This window comes from Vidua chalybeata, chromosome 25, assembly GCF_026979565.1.
Source record: "Vidua chalybeata isolate OUT-0048 chromosome 25, bVidCha1 merged haplotype, whole genome shotgun sequence".
Lineage (NCBI taxonomy): Eukaryota > Metazoa > Chordata > Aves > Passeriformes > Viduidae > Vidua > Vidua chalybeata.
Genome location: NC_071554.1, coordinates 4,336,467 through 4,353,197, shown reverse-complemented (window position 1 = coordinate 4,353,197; position 16,731 = coordinate 4,336,467). Strand labels below are relative to the sequence as shown.

At 41.3% G+C, this 16,731-nt stretch overlaps 1 protein-coding gene across 3 annotated transcripts in view; it reads right to left on the bottom strand.

The window, feature by feature from the left end:
- KDM1A (lysine demethylase 1A) overlaps window positions 1–16,731 on the bottom strand; it is a 31,274-nt gene that overhangs the window by 11,036 nt on the left and 3,507 nt on the right. Inside the window, exons 1-8 of one of the 3 annotated variants that reach the window (XM_053964359.1) lie at window positions 16,414–16,713; window positions 13,551–13,716; window positions 8,704–8,763; window positions 4,804–4,937; window positions 3,052–3,130; window positions 2,028–2,120; window positions 1,172–1,278; window positions 228–309 (exon numbers count right to left, since the gene is read on the bottom strand). In XM_053964359.1, coding sequence (XP_053820334.1) covers window positions 228–309; window positions 1,172–1,278; window positions 2,028–2,120; window positions 3,052–3,130; window positions 4,804–4,937; window positions 8,704–8,763; window positions 13,551–13,716; window positions 16,414–16,698 — 1,006 coding nt within the window. In that variant the 5' untranslated portion in view covers window positions 16,699–16,713. Of the gene's footprint in view, window positions 1–227; window positions 310–1,171; window positions 1,279–2,027; window positions 2,121–3,051; window positions 3,131–4,803; window positions 4,938–8,703; window positions 8,764–13,550; window positions 13,717–16,413; window positions 16,714–16,731 lie in introns of those variants that run through there. The other 2 variants (XM_053964357.1, XM_053964358.1) reach the window with 2 other exon arrangements.

Here is a 16,731-nt window from a genome sequence, read left to right as displayed (position 1 = left end):
AAATTGAAAGAATACAATCTGTCTCTTTAGGGTCTCTCCCATCATATAGCCTTGCTATTTATGAAAACTATAAACTGTCAAAAAGGCTGAATGAGAACACACTCTTTTAAAGAGTTAAAAATATCCAATTATTTTGGCCATGAACGAAAATAGCATTAAGGTTTCACATTTACAGCATCTTGCCCCCCAGTTTTCCTTCACTGTCTTTTTGGTTTTGAAAAACTCACCAAGTCCTGTCACCACCATTGCTCCTAGATCAGCAACGTAATTCCCCTTGCGAAAGGTAGCAACTCTTCCTCCTACTCGGTCCTTTGAAAAGCACAAGATATTAAACCTCCTGTTACATTCAGTAAGATATCTCACTGAAATAACATCAGTGAAACATCTACAAAACATGGTGCAAGTATTCTCTTAACTGAGGGTTCAATAAATAGAATGTACACTTTTCCAAAAACCTCTGCAAATGAACACTATCACAATTAATTTGCCTAAGTTAAGGAATAAAATGCTTAAGTAGTATTTAAAAAGGAGAAGAAAAGAATAAAGAAATAGAAAAAAATATGCCTAATCTGATTTGGGCAGATTTCACCATTTCTACCGTAGGATCCACTGTGATTCCAAAGCCAATCCCTTCACTGTCCATGCACAAATTTAGTTATGTACTAAGTTTCCTCCTCCGCCTTATGCCTAAAGATTTTTAGCTTTTTATATATTTTTCATGTATTTGTAACTTTGTAGACTGTCAATACACAGCTATAACTTCTAGTACTTTTCCTGCCCTCTCTCACAGTTTAACAGACTCGTAATAATACACTCTTGAAATTCTGTTTAGTCTTCCCTTTAGTCTAGCATTCTGGACTTGCATTCTGCTTTCTGATGAAAAACCCATTTCTAATAATGAAAGAAGGCTGTTTTAAGCTGTTCCTGGTGTAAGCACACAACACTAGCACCTGACTATCCAGCCCAGCTGTGAGAAAGCATCAGACAGCTCCCAGCAAGAACAGATCCACTCAGTTCCTTGTGAGACAGGTTCAGTACCAGCAATTCATCCTGCCTGAACACCACACAGTGACCCACCCCAGGCATGCTGCTGGGACACAGCCCTGTTCTAGTACTGAACAGGGTTACTGGATAAGTTGGAACAGAAGTAAAACAGCATAGAAATTCATACTCTGGCTTCCAGAACTGTGACATCCATTCCAAAACTCTGCAACTGGCGAGCTGCTGCCAACCCAGAGACTCCAGAACCAATAATGATCACCTTCCCTGTCTTCTTGGCTAAAGAAAGAGAAAAATCAGCTACAGCAATCCTTTATATGTGCAGTATTAAATTGCAAACAGTCTTGTTAAAGTTGCATTTAAGAAACACCAAAAACAAAAAGTAGCTTTCTTTTCATGAGTAGTTCTGACAGAATGAACTCTTTAACAAAAAGAAAACTGAAATAATTCTGAATATAATGCTATGACAGGGACAAGGAAAATACACTAGCAGTACACCTGGAACAAGGAAGAAAACAGGAGAAAAAATGCTTCCAGACAACTCTCTGAAGAAGAAAGCAATTCATATTAATTACAGGGGACAAAGTATCATAGTTTGATTTCTTTCTGCCCCAGAAGAATAAAACTTTAAAAGGGCAAAGAAGTCCACTTGCAAAATTCAAGAATCACATAAGGATGTAACAGATCTAAGTACAATATTGTGTTTCTGACTTTAGGTATTCAAATGAGGAACCAAGATAACTCATTAAAAAGTGACAGTCACTGAATTATCTACAGAGGATTTGCCAATAATTTTTCCTCTCAAAGTGATTTACATAAATACATGGCTTCTCTAGGCCAAAATAAAACACATTAACATCAATAGCCAGATGGCCTTCCAGCCTTTTTTTTAAACTTTCTTAGCACTGCAATTCTAAAAAAGAACACTCAAAAAACTGTCCTAAGAAAGCACAGAACGATAAAACAAGACTTCTAGATAAAACAAGATAAAACAAGATAAAACTAGAAACAATGTTCAAGTCTCTTACTTGGAAGGGGTTTCACTCTTTTGTAGATCCCAAAGTTGATCAGCCCGTGACGCTCCAGGTAGCTGTGAACCCTGTGAACGAGCACTGTGTCACCTAAAGGAATGTATAAATTTCCAAAATTATTCTGTATGTTCAACAGCATATACATACTGAGCAATACTGACAGCAACCTGGTTCAAGTGCCACTAAACACATCCTGCCCTACAGCTCTGCTGCCCTACTGACCCACTCACTTTCCCGAGGAGGCCTGAGGCTACTTTTCTGAAAAACACCCATGCTGTACTGCAGTTCTGAATCCTGCCTGAAAAGCTGTACAGGACATTAGGTGCTTCTTTTAACCTAGTGGAGAAGAACACTTTTTCTGAAACTAACTGCAAAATGCCGATACCATGACACAGAACTGTGATGTGATTTGCCAGTATTATGCCAATACTTAATGCAGCACTGAATTCTCATTTTTATTTTTAAAGCACAATAACTCACTATTTTGCAATCGTTGATAGTATATTTGCATTCATTTCAGTACTATTTTCTTCTTCAATTTTTTTTATGGCTACCCTCCACCTTTTTCCAGTTTATTGGGATCTTGTCTGAAAAGTGGGGAATGGTCTCCATTTGCAAGCAGTAACCCCTCACTCTTTTACTGCCTTCTTGCATCACATCCAGTCTGTTTAAGTCTTAAAAAAACCCTCCTAAAAAACATATGATTAATAACATTTTACAGCTGAAAAACCACCAAGAAGCTGTAGCAAACCTTAAAATCTGCACATGAATTAACCCTACTGTAACAATCTATCTTTTTAGCAGCTTTTATGAATCTTGCTAGTGATATTTCTTTACCAGACAATGAACTCTAACTAAATCCGAACCATGAGTATAATGCAATATCCCAGTTTGTACACAACCACTCATGGAGCTCCACTAATAAATGACTGAAGCATCTGAAGCAGCTTTTCCTCAAACAAAAGTGAAAGAAAACAGCAATGAGCCATACATTTTGGCAATAAAAAAAAATCTGACTTACTATTATAAGGTGCTTCTAATTGTTGGATAGTTGCTTCAAATGTCAGCTGAATCTTTGGGTTATCCAACCAGAGCTGCAGCTGTATTTAAACAAACAATACAACACATCACATTAAGCAATACAAAAGAGGTGTTTTCCCGGCCTGTGTTTGCTACCAAATACTGTCAGGAGATGAAACCCCCTAAACTTTGGCAGGACTACCCAAGCCACACTGAACTTCACCTTCCAGTGTTCTTAAGGTGCAATACAGTCTGTTTGAAATTCTCACACCATTTCAAGTTAAGTGGAAACACACCAAGGTAGCACAAAGATGTGTGTGGCTGGCAGCATCAGCCAGCATTGTCTTTTTGGCACCAGATCTCTTGTTTTCATAAAAGCTACAGCAGAACTTATCATGTTTATTTATGTCAGGTTTATTTATCTCTGACATTTAATGACCCAATCCATCTTCACCAATATAAGACACAACCATGGACTACACTGACCACACATGCACAAAAAAAGCACATTTACAGTTCAAAAACTGAGCAGGAAGAATTGTCTGTGATATGTTATTAGGTCAATTCATACTAGAAAAGAACTGTTTTCCCAACAGAACTCCTACTTTGTAGCACAGAGGCAGGAGTAAATAAATAATTTTATTGTTCCATGCCCAGGTCTAGGTCATACATAGCATTTCCACTCCGTTTTGCATTCCATAATTAGTAATTTATTTGAGTATTTCTCTAGAGTTGCATTACTGAGCTTCACAGTTCCTCACAGATACCAAATTAAAGTGGAAACCCTACACCTATAAAGAATAGGAATGGTTAAGAAATAATTTCCTTATACTTTGGGAGGCTATTTGAGGCAAATGGCTAATTAAGAGGCTGCACAGTGCAGTTTGCAGCTCTGCTGAGCACTGGGTTCATAGCAGCTTGTTCCACAGTCTGCCATTCTTGCTGGAAGTGTTCTTCTCACAAGCCTTCCTCAAACAGGATGACTGCTCAGGAGCTTCTCCACATTCCTCTGTAGTGAATAAGGCCCAAAGACCACCAGTGCTGCTTTTCCCTGCAAATATCTCTTTCCAGTTTCTAAGTTTCAGGCTTTTACAAATGTGTTGGAAGCAGAAAAGGATTACTCACTGTTCATTTTGTGCAAATTGTTTTCCAAACTTTTTTGCATGCTCTGGCCTGTTTTTACACATCTCACGACTTCCCAAAAGCTTGAGTTAGAGGAAAGCATTTCAGGAATAGCAGAAGTCATGCTCTTAGCATGAAGATATCCACCACACATAAATTTTAAATAAATTCTTAAAGTTATTAAGCACTGGGTGTTACCATGGTCAATGCCCCATGATGTTTCCTGATCATCTTTAGTCTGTGAAAAAACTGAGTGGTGTATAAGATGTTTTGTCTCTTAACTATGGTAACACAGCAATTTTCAAAGTATTTCTTGCCTTCACACTGTAATTTTTCTAACTTTACTTCAGTTTTCCAAAATACTCTTTTCAAAATACAGGAGAAAGCCTTGATCCCTATTTTGGATGTTGTAAATACACAACAGATTCTTTATGCTGCTCAGAGCACTGCTTTGATCAAGAATTGGATAGCACATTTCTTAACAACTTAAGAGCATGACAGGATGCCAAAAATGAAACCCCACTGCCTCAAAACCAAAAATTAAATCAACTAGACATGGTAACCAAAAAGTCTTGGCAAGGCACACACATTTCCTACCCTTTTTTCACCAATACTTTTACAACAAACTTACGGTGCGGTTCCTGATGTACAGAAACACCTTCTGAGTCTGCTGTGGCCCACTGATTATGTCAGGGAAGCAGGCAGCTTCTTGAGATGTCATACGGTCATGTGGAAGTCTACTCTGGAAAGCTGCACCCTCCACACCTACAATAAAAAGACAAGTAGTCTACAGGCACTGCAAAGGAACACTGCCCTTCCCAGCCAGTGCATTCAGCCAGGAGATGATACGGTGGCCAATTTAATGGGATGCCTTCATTTAGTTCTTTTATTTACTTCTGCAAGACATACAGGTTTCCAAGTCAACAGTTCTTTGAATTACAGGTATCTAGAGATAATGAAAAAGCTACTCTGCAGGGGGGGATGAAACAAACAAAGCAAACAAATCCCCCCCAAAAAATAAAGCCTGAAAACTAAGTAGGGTGGGGGCACATATCAATACATACATAACACACACACACACACACACATATATATGTATGAACAATAAAACAGAACTATTTTAGATGCTGCCCTTAATTTGTGTGGCTTCCAGTTTCTAGCAGAACCAGAAAACTGTTTTAGAACCTGTCCAAAGCCAAAATATCTGTAATACACAAGCACAGCATCTACCATCCCCTCTCACCTGCTTCTCAAAATTTAATTTGCACTGACCTCCCCCAGCTAGAGGAACCCACCTTAAACTCCTATTTTGCATATCTGATATATTTACAGGAGGCAGTGCAATGAAATACAATCACACTTATGCATTTCCTGTGCTCCCTCCCCAAGTGCTGCCTACAAATAACAGGCTACTGTTCTTTCTAAATGCTCCACATGTAAAAGACTGATGCTGAACCCATACAGGAGAGCTTTTCTCTATGGAAAGCCTTCATTCATACAGGAACCTGCACTTGTACCAATTCACACACTGGCAGTGATGTAACATTCTGTACATTTCTGTACCCTACTTTCCTCAGTCTCTGTTATGTTGTACTATAGAAAAAGTGACAAACTAAGACACAGCTGCTTCAAGTGCTACAGCACAAGGGCAGAAAGCAAATCCTGCAGGCACAGTGAGCAAAACAACATACTGATATGTGAAGTACAGCAAGAAAAATATAAATCTCCCATGTCCTAGAAGTGACTTTGACCAGGACAGAGGATAAGGCATTCAATCTAGAAAGACAGAATACATCCTAGGGGCAAAAAACCCCACGAGTAACACAGTATGATTAAGATCACTTGCTGAAACTGGAATTGCTCAAAAGATTACAATAAATTGCAAAGTAAATATAAGCTTGCAGTGTGTTACACTAACCAAGACAACTGTTCAAGAGTTTGAAGTTCATGTACAGCAGTACATGTAACTGTACCAGGGAGAGGAGTTCCCTGCTTTTAATTCTGGTGCCACCACACACCCCTTTAATTTTCAAGCATTTTTACTTCCCAAAGGTGCTGAAAAACAATCAAGGAAGGAGATGGTTGTAAAACTAACAAAAAAACCAAACCAAAACAAAAACTCCCAAAACAAACCAACCAAAAACAAGCACACAAAAATTCCAACCAAACAAATAAAACCCACAACCCCAAAAAAATCCCCAAAACCTACAACCAAAAAAAAAAAAAAAACCCACACCAACCAAACAACAAAATACCAACCAAACAAAAACCAACTGACCAAAAAAAACCCCATAACCAAAAATTCATCTGCAAGTAAAGATCAAAAGACCTATGTGATGAGTCAACTGTCTGCAATCATTTACACAAATTTTACAAGAAGAAGAAATTAGTAACAGAAGCTACAGAGCATTGCAAGTAAAATAAAATTAACCATAGGAGAAGTTGACACACCCACAATGTTTCCTGAACTAATATTCAGCTATGGAATAGAAACCCATAGCTCCACTATGACTTCAATTTCTCCAGCAACAACCACTGCCCAGCCCTTCTGCTGTCCTTCCACATAACACTGGCCCAAGTGTGCCAACATCTGTGTAGGAATGCACATGCTCAACTATGAATTCTGTAAAACTGGGCATGGAAATCAAATCACTTACCAATTCTCTGATACTGTATTAATGCTAACAATCTTAATTAAGGCTCTAGATGCTCAAGTGCTAGCAAAAAGCTCAGCAGCACAATTTTCACAGAACGGTCAGTAAAGACCTGAAATGCAGAACCTGACTCCCTGACTCTTAGAGGTTTGTGCTAAAAGAAGTGTGCTTCTCCAGGTACCTCCTAAAAAGCCATGGAGTCATCAAGTACCAGCAAACTCTCAGATGTATGGATGTAAGGCAGTTTGGCAGTGTCCTGAAAAGCTTTGGGATTTATTTCTTCAAATTGAGCAGCCAGAGAACATGGTGCTACTAACAGTTTTGAAAAGAACTCCCAAGGTGGGTTGAGTCGGGGGACTTTTAAGGCCAAATACCTATCACGGCAATTCCAAAAGTTTAAAACTAGCTCCAGATGTGCACAGGTATTCAGGGAAAAAAAGCTAATAAAACAACCCACAAGAGTGTATCATACAAGATTTTAGAAAAAGGATAGCTATTAATAGCAAAGATAGCATTTTTACTTGGCCAACCACTGGAAGATCTTCTAAGAACTGAATGTCCCTGAATTTACTTCTGCAACTACACAGCTCAAATCTAAATGGATTTGGATTTCAGGCTTACTAAATCCCATTTCACACCCTTACTGCTTGTACTTCATGAAAGGTACACATTACAGGGATTACCAGTTCAAAACTACATGCTTCTCCTTGGAAAGGTTCTGCCTAGACTGGATTATCAGCTCCTCTTCACACACATTTGCACAAACATACCTGCCCATTTCCTGACATTCAGCACTAGCAACTAATTGGCTGATGTTCTGAGTATATCCTTGCCCACAGAAGAAATCCTGAAGGATGCTGCTCATTTAAAGACTTACTAAAACATCTGCAGATGAACACACTGAATGAAAGGATTTTGGCTGTTGAATTGGACAGTTGTTAGAGCATACTCTCAGCATATAATACAAAATGCAAAATATGCAGAATATCCAATCAGCCAATGCCTACCTAAAAATGAAATAGGCAAGGCATCCTTAAGCCCATGAGCCATAATAGCCAGCAGTTCCATGCAAGTGGTAACATCGATAACAGTATTCAGCTCCATTACTTACAACAGCAAAGGATGCACTCTCAGATGAGTATCTTGAAGTTCTATTTGCTTCAAAAAGAGCAACTTGCATACAGAATAGGTTCTGGAGCCTTTGACTCTTGTTTAAAACCCTAATCCTGAAGTGAGAGCAAAAGCAGCAGAGTTGGAGGAAGATTTAAAAAGTAGCACTCCAAGTACTTAAGAGTAAAGACACCAATCCTGCGAAGGAAGCAGTGAGTGACTACTGCTAGCAGCAGCAGTGCCAAGGCTAAATGGCGAATGCAATTCCTAGTCCAGTCCAGTGAGCAGCAGATTATGGATCTGCCCAGCAGACAATCTCCTGGGCTAAGTGCTGGCACACAGGCCAAACACAAAACCTTTCAAAAGACAAAAAGAAAGGAGAAAAAGGTACTCCATGCTATGCTTCTTCAGCAGATTAGAAAAAAGGGTACACTGTTCTAAAGCTCTTTGTATCAGTCTAGGTGGTACAAACTGGCTAGGTAAGAAACAGCTTTCTGTATGTTTAGACTCCTCTGAACATGGAGAGGAGTGGAGGGATGAGAGATCGGCCTGAGGCATTTCAGCACAGGTTAGCTAGTGCCCTTTTCCACAGTTGTTACAGACCTCAACTGAAATCTGAATACCCCACACTTTTTCAACAGGTGGCTACACAACTCCTGCACCTCTTGCTAAATTCGGGACAACCACACCCATGCGCACTTGCAAGCATCAATCCCTAACTTGGCGGCTCTTGCTACTCAGTGGCAAGCATCAAACGCCACCCTCACCTGATGCTTGGCCGTCTCCATACCCTCCAGAACTGTCGTCTTGAAGTCCTCCTGCTTGCCCTGTGGAAGGAAAGAGGAGAACTCAGGGACCTTACTCCATAAATTAAACCATACTGGACATAAAGGCCCGGCAGTTGGCGTTTTAGGTATTAAATTCCACCAACTAACTAAACCCATTTTCTGAGAATCCCATCTTCTGGAACCTAGGTTCAGGGCACCAAAAATTTTTGTTCTAAAGTGTTATCCAGGTTACTGGAATGCTTTACATCAGATTTGATGGGAAATAAAGAAGTACACCACATGTAGCATTCCTGGTGGCTAAATACTTATGATCTGGCACATGGATACCATCAGATTCTATGGCTCTCAAACCCTAAGAATTTAATAATCTTGCCTTTGGTGCTCCCAAGTCTCCCCACATCCCAAAGAGGTAGTTTAAAGCATTTTGAAAAGCCTCTTATGTTCAGGAGACCCTATTTTTTCCCCCATAAACTCTTCCTTTAAGCTTGATGCTAGAACAATTCTTGAAAGGCTCAGACGACTTATTTGGCTTCAGTACCCTTGATACATCATCAGTGTTCTAACACACTAAGATTGTCTTTGAAGCCAAATACACATCATGCCATTGATCAGTGATGTGATCAATACCCAGCACTGAAAGACATCAGTCTTTCAACATTCCCAGTGGTGGAAACATAAGGAAAGGCTAAGTACACATCTGAAAGATCTGAAGTCTCAGAATTACCTTAGCCTGTATCTAAGTCCTAAACGGGACTGCAACACAAGCAGGAACAGAGCACGTTGAGAAGAGAGATGAGTACAGCTGCAGTGTCTGCAGGAACAAAGCCATTACACTCCTCACACACTGCTCACTTCACAGGAGGCACTGACTCTGAGGTGTGCTCATGAGCAATATTCTTCCACCACCAGATGTCTGCCTGAAGTCCCATCACCTGCAGAGCTCAGGAAGCCATGGCACACTCCAGAGATGGCCCAGTGCTGTTCAGCTGGCTCCTGCTGTACCAAGGCTCTTTCACACCACACACTTCAACAGTCATCAAGTCCAAAGCAACATGCACTGAAACACACTGCAATGGTCACTGGAATGGAACAGCCGCTTCCTAGAGCACAACTGTTCAGGCGTATCTCCAAACAGGTAAGAGCAAGGTCTAACCTGAGGATGAACATACAACTGTTAATACTCTTTAGAGGCTGGGTGGACAATTTTGCCAGAATGTAATTTAAGGTTCTTAACACACTAACTGAGAATTTCATCTGAACTACAGATTCAACCCCTAAAACAAGACACAGGAAGTTAAACAAATGTTTCCATACTGTGCTAAACTGGATTAAACTAGAATGTCACAACATTAAACATCTACAAATAACACAAAATAGGAACTGAAACAAGACAGACATTTTCCCTCAGTACAGCAGAGGAGCCACAATTAGTACTTGTACAAAATCAGTTTGCCAGCTGGGAAATAAAAAAACTCACAGACTGTGACAAATAATTGTATTTTGACAGATCTCACAAGCCCCAAGTTATGATTCTGTGAATAAACATATCTGCAATAGCAAGATGTAATTCTTTACTTGATCTACATTGCAAGTACTTTATTTTGCAGGGAACATTTCAAGACTTGCTTCCATTCTGGGAGAGACTAACACAATTGAAACACGAATATTTACAATCAAGCATGGGCCATTGATTTGCAATAAGAGTTTCACCTGTGCCTTCCATAAGTTAAGAAATTAAACAGACTGTGACTTTAGTCTATGGCTTCATAATCCCTGAATTAATACTGACAGTGAGCAGAGGGGAAAAATTGCTCTTGGCTTACTTACAGAAAGAAATCAGAATCTTCCTCTTCTCATTGTTATTACTGATTGCTTGGGCACAATTCTAAATGCTACTCAATCTGAGCAGAGAGGAGTGGAAACAAGGCCTGCTAGTGAAGATTGCCTCTCCTAGTTGAAAAGGAACCAGCAGCAAGCAAACCACTGATCCCTGCTAACATCAAACTACTGCAGCTCAACAGAACATGTGTGAGAGCAGAATCTGCTCAAAGTCTCAAGGCAACAGAATAACAGACCATGAGCTGAAGAGCAATGAGGAAGAAGGTCCAGAAGGAAATCTACTTCATATTATTATCCACTGTCTCAAAATTAAGAATAGCTGCACACAAGTATCACAGGGTACTGAATTTATTTAGGAAAACAGACAAGTGAGATAAAATAAAGAGACAAAGCACCACTAAGTCTGACCATTCCCTTGATCTTAATCTTGATCATATTCAGTTCCTTGGAAAACAGCACCTAAAAATATAGGATTACCACAAAGTAAGAATACTGACAACACTAAAAGGCCAGGAGGTAGTAAAGAAAATCTTCTGTAGTTCTAAAAATGAAAATCCAATTTGGTGAGGAAAAACAAAATCAATATTTTAAGAGGAAAATAAAACCCAAAAAACCAAAAGAAGCGAGCTCCTTGAGTCTAAAAGGGATACTGGCAAACAAGAACACAAATGTCATCAGTCAGCACTGAAAGGGAGTTTGGAAGCTTTTTGCTATTAGACAATATTCCTCAAGTCAAAAGAGGAGAGATACTCTCAGAAAATTCCCTTAACCATGAAATACTGTCACACCTTTTGAAACTGCTCTGCAGTAGCATGCAGTATATCTTGCAAATCCAGACTGTAATAGCCAGAACACCTGGAATTCCCCACAGCTGAACACATGAATGGAACCTACTCAAGGAAGACCAGCATTGTGCTGTCACCTGTAGTGTGACACTTAATAATCCCCTTCACCATAAGCTGTCTGTGGGGACAGGCTAATGAAATACCAGACACGAGCACCAGGACATTTTTAAGTTGCACAATCAGGCTTTTCAGCTCAAAAGCTGTAATGTGACAAGTTTATGTTTCTACTGCATTACCTGCATTTTTACAGGCTTTAAACACAGGAATGATTTTTTTAAGGTCTGCAATGAAAATAAATTAACAGCAATACCCAGGCTAACTAAAAATTTCCTAGATTTTCAATATGCAATCCTCCACTAGTATTACTGTCCAATTCAGTATTTATTGAACACTTCAATTTTTCCTTCCAAGTGACAGAGATAAAACCTCAATTATAAACACTGCTTTTATATACAGCAGACTCCATGCCACCTCCTCCTTCTAAAGGGTGGCTGAATTAGAAGTTTCAATGCACTTTTAACAGCCAGCATAAGATGACCTGATGTTCTTGACACCTATATCAATAAAGACAAAAATAGAGAGAACCAGAAACATATATAGTCTCAGAAACCTTTAAAATTACAGCAAGACTAGCTGAGGAATGACAGCTTGAAATCTGTCTTCTTTCTACTTTATTGCTTCATGCATATTCACAGAATTTCTAGGAATAGAAAAATTATATGATGACCTGAAATCTACTCATTTCTAGGCAGCTAGATACAGCCTATTTAAAAACTGATTGTATCTAGATGGCTAAATACAGTGCTTGCAAAGTAACTAACAGGCTGTTGTGTGTATAAAACAGCATGACTCATCACTGCTGATCTTCCATGTTTCTTCCTTCATGGGACAAAACCTGTTCCACTGTACCTCACTGACTAAGCCTCAAACTGATTTCAGTAATCATTCTTAGAGGCACAAAATGGAATCTGAGAGAAATAAGAAAGCATATTAATATTGTCTCAAGGATTAAACACAATGTCTAAGCTAAATTAAATAGTAAGCTTAAAATATTTGCTTAATTACACCTATTAAAATTCCATTTTTGCTACATCAGCTACAGCTGGGGTGGCAGGATTTTTATCACTGCAAGTATTTCTGTCAAGCATATGAGCTAGAGTACTCCTGTATCAAGGCAGGAGCCAACAGCTGCAACAAGGAGAGGTTACAATGGCAAATTGTAAGAGATAAAACACACCCACAGCTTTTAATATTTTTTCTGCGACTAAGGGTAGATATCCCCAAGCTAACATCAGCCCTATGTTCTCAAACCTGCCAGCCAGAAAGAAAATTAAGGTAACTGAAGACTAACAGTGACTCACAGCAGCGATGAACCTGCAAAGATTCAACTGCTAGATTTCAGCTCGTCTAACACCGATTAGTATACACGTTATCTCATGAAATCTCTTCACTCTGAACTTTGCAAAAGCATCACCTTCTTGGCAGCTGAGTGATACCAACAGACCTCACTAATGGTGCCAGCTGTAAACACAATGGAGGTAAAGAATAGGGTACTGCTACTACCACGAATTTCAAAAGCTGCCTCCTGAACATGACTGACCAAAAAACATCTCAATGTAAAGTGAAGCTCTTTCTAAGCTAATAAGGAAAGCACTGAATACTGAAATTTAATACTGAAATTTAAGCAAACAGTATCCAACCAGAACTTAAAACTAGAGTCACAGTTTAAAGCCACAGGAATCACAGTAGTTTAAATCTACTCTTCTGCATAACAACCCCCCCCACCCATAAACCCAGTCTAAGTGAATGTTCATACACAAGCAGGTGTGGCAGCAGAGAGCCAGAGAGGCTATTCTGGTCAACAAGCTTCCAAAGACAAGTCAGTAAGGATCATGAGAACCTAGCACAAGAGGTTTGGTTTCATTTGGAATTAAATTAATGCATATTCCTATCTTTATCAGGCTGTTCTGTGTTTCTCCCCTCTTTCCACATATGGGGCCAGCAAATAAAACACTGTAGAACAATTATTCAAAACCAGATTGAAACCAGACATGGGATTCATGATGCCACACCCAGCCCTACCTAATTTCTGTGAACAAATCTGGTAAATAGTTTCAGAGGAGAAGGTCTCTCTCTACTCACCAGACGGCTCCTCTGGCTCACTTTCATTCTCTTCTTCTGCAGGAGCTGGTGGAGGTGGTGGGGGTAGTTTTTTCTCTTTCTCAGCTTTAGCATTTCTCTCTTCTTCAGAGTAATACTCATCTTCTGACAGGTTTGCAAGACTCTCATCCATCTCTCTATACTCGACCTGTGAAAAGCGCAACAGAACATAAACACACTGAAGATGCCTGTAAGTCAGGCTACTAACATTAATGTTGCAAGTAACAAAATTGCTTACAGTTTAAAGAATCCTCTTGAGTTACCTTGAGTTATGCAGACACCATGTTATAAAATGCAACAAAGCATAACAAGTTCCAAATGCTTTTGCCTCCACCTAAAATAAAAAATCTTCAGCACCCTGTAGTAGGAGCTTTCATCAAGCCCAGTTAATGTGTATTATATTATAATTTAACCTCTCTCATTTTCTTCCCTTCCTTCACATCCCTGCCAAGGGATGAAAAGCAGCTTCTGTGTCCACTCCATGTATTCAAACTCAAATTTCATCTGCTAAGACTGGTGACCAGAAGTGCACATGAGATTTCCTGCAGAAATCCCACCTGTGCCCTGTATGGTTTGCTGCCTACTGGTAATCTTGTCCTGGTACAGAGGCTCACAGCTACTGCCTCTCAAGAATGGTCACACTAGTGGCTCAACACAAGAAATACCCCTTCCCCTCATCCCCCTCAGTCTTTATTGCCATATATGTCTTGTTCTGTTACTGTTCTCCAGTAAAAATAAATAAAATTATCAGCCAAAAAAGACTCACTCCAACTTGAAGGAACATGGAAATCCCAAAAACTAGCCTGGAAGGGCTGCATCTCATACTGCTTAGTCAACCAAGCTTTAATCCAAAGTAAGAAAGTTCTGTATACCACTGTTGAATTCCCTTACTGATTGGAAAGGAAAAAAGCACTTCTCAATATGCAGCCATGGGAAAAATAAAAAGAAAGCAGCTAGTGATCCTCCCATATCCAACAGGTCAGCTTCCACCAGGAAATGACAAAAACAACTCTGGAATTCTCACCAGAAGAAAAAATCTTTCATAGTCAAAGTTCAGCCACTAAAAAAGAGCAATAATGGGCACAATTCAAAGTAGCTTTGGGAAGCCTATGTACAGGAAACACTGGATTCTTTAAGATACTAATATAATCCATTATCTGCTGTCTTTTAAATATTTACATTCCACAACGTCCAGCATATTCAGTTTTTCACACTGTTGCACCTCCAGGACCTCCTGTGAACTCCCCCTCTGAAGCAAGTAACGGTGAGCACTCAGCACATCTGTACATTACCAGGGCTATTTGAAGCCACACACAGCTTCCTTCTGTCCAAAGGCCCTTTGAAATCTCCCAATCCCTTTGAGCTCCACAACTTCTGAAGAACAACCAAGTTCAATTAAACACCCTAAGCTCTTCTCTAGATTTATTTTTAACCTAGATACCCTCCCAAACTGTGTTCACACCACAACCATTCATGGGAAGGTCACTTCATGCTGGCCTGAGTGCTCAAGGGGTGCCACAAGAGACAAACACCCTTTGCAGATGGGTACTGTCAGTGCAAACACCACCAACACACAACCACATAAAGCACTAATTCCTACTAGTTACCAGACCACTATAAAGAAGGAATGCTGCCTCTGAAGATCACAGAATGGTTTGCACTGAAGGGACATTCAAACCCATCTCATTCCACCCACCCTGCCTTGGGCAGGGACACCTTTCACTAGACCAGGGTGCTCCAAGCCCTCTCCAATGTGTCCATGAACACTTCCAGGGATGAGGCAGCCACAGCTTCTCTGTTTCAGGGCCTCAACACCCTCATTGCAAAAAATGCCTTCCTTATGTCCAGTCTACACCTACTTTATTTTGATTTAAAAGACGCACCAGACTGACCAACCCAACAGCTCGTATGTGTGAAAGACCAGTTCAGTCATCACATCACACAACAGCTCTGAAGAGCCACATTCAATACCACAGGACAAAACAGTTCCAAAAAGTAATTTCAGCTTCCATGTCAAACACCCTAACCCCTGGCACATTCAAGATCTTCAATATCTTCTGAAACAAGGTTTCCAAAAAAAGATTTTACAAAAAAAAAAAAAAAAAAAAAAAAAGGTTATGCTCTCATATATTCAGAACAAATGAGAATTACATACTACAGACCCAAACTACTGGAGACCTTTTGCAGCTGTTAGATTTCATTGCTAAATTCCACCCTTACAGAGCCTTGACTCAGCTCTCCAACAGCGACAGAGGGAAGGTGAGGAACAGTGCACTAGGCATGGCCATCACCTTCACAACCCTGCAAAACCAGCATCATCCCGTGCACATGAGCCTGGAGGGGCTGCATCCATATACCACAGTAACAGAAGAATTTGCTGATAAAATATAAGTTCACGAGCGTTCCAATGCACTGCCATGGTCTTGGGGTGTTTTTACTGCTCGGTATCCGATCAGAAACCGCAGAAAGTTCCTAAACAGCTGCATAAAACTCTCTTTTATGACTGGGCATGAGTCCTCCCCAGAGCCCACGAAAGTGAGCTAGAACAGGGGATATCTTGACCTTAATCTTAAGCCAATGTGGCTTCCTGCGCGCCCGCGTGTTTGTCCTTCGCACTCACGACACCGGAGCCCTCCGACCCAGGCATGCTACCCGCCCCCTTCGGCAGCCCCCCGTGCTGAGCCCCCCGGCAGGGCCGGGGCCCAGGAAGGGCCGGCCGAGCGGGACCGGGACGCCCCGAGGAAGGGCTGGCCGAGCAGGCCCGGGGCCGGGACGCCCCTGCCGGCCCGAGCGCGTCGCGCACGAGGCGCCGGCGAGGCCCGCAAGCGGGCTGCCCCACACCTACTTTGGCTCGCTTGCGGCGGCTGGTCCTGCGGCCCTCGGGGGTCTCGGCGATGCCGGTGGTTTCGGCGCCGGGCGCAGGGGTGGCCCCGACGGCCGACGGCTCGGACACACCGCCCGGCGGCGAGGCCCGCGGCGGCTCCTTCTTGCGGGGCGTGCGCTCCGAAGCCCCGCCGCTATCCGAAGTGGAGCCCAGGGCCCCGGCGGCGGCGGGCGGGGGCACCGGCGCCTCCGGCCCGGCCTCGCCGCCCGCCGCCGCCTCCGCGCCCTTCTTGCCGCCCGCCAGCATCGCCCCCGCCGCACAAAGGAGCCGCGCGGGGCT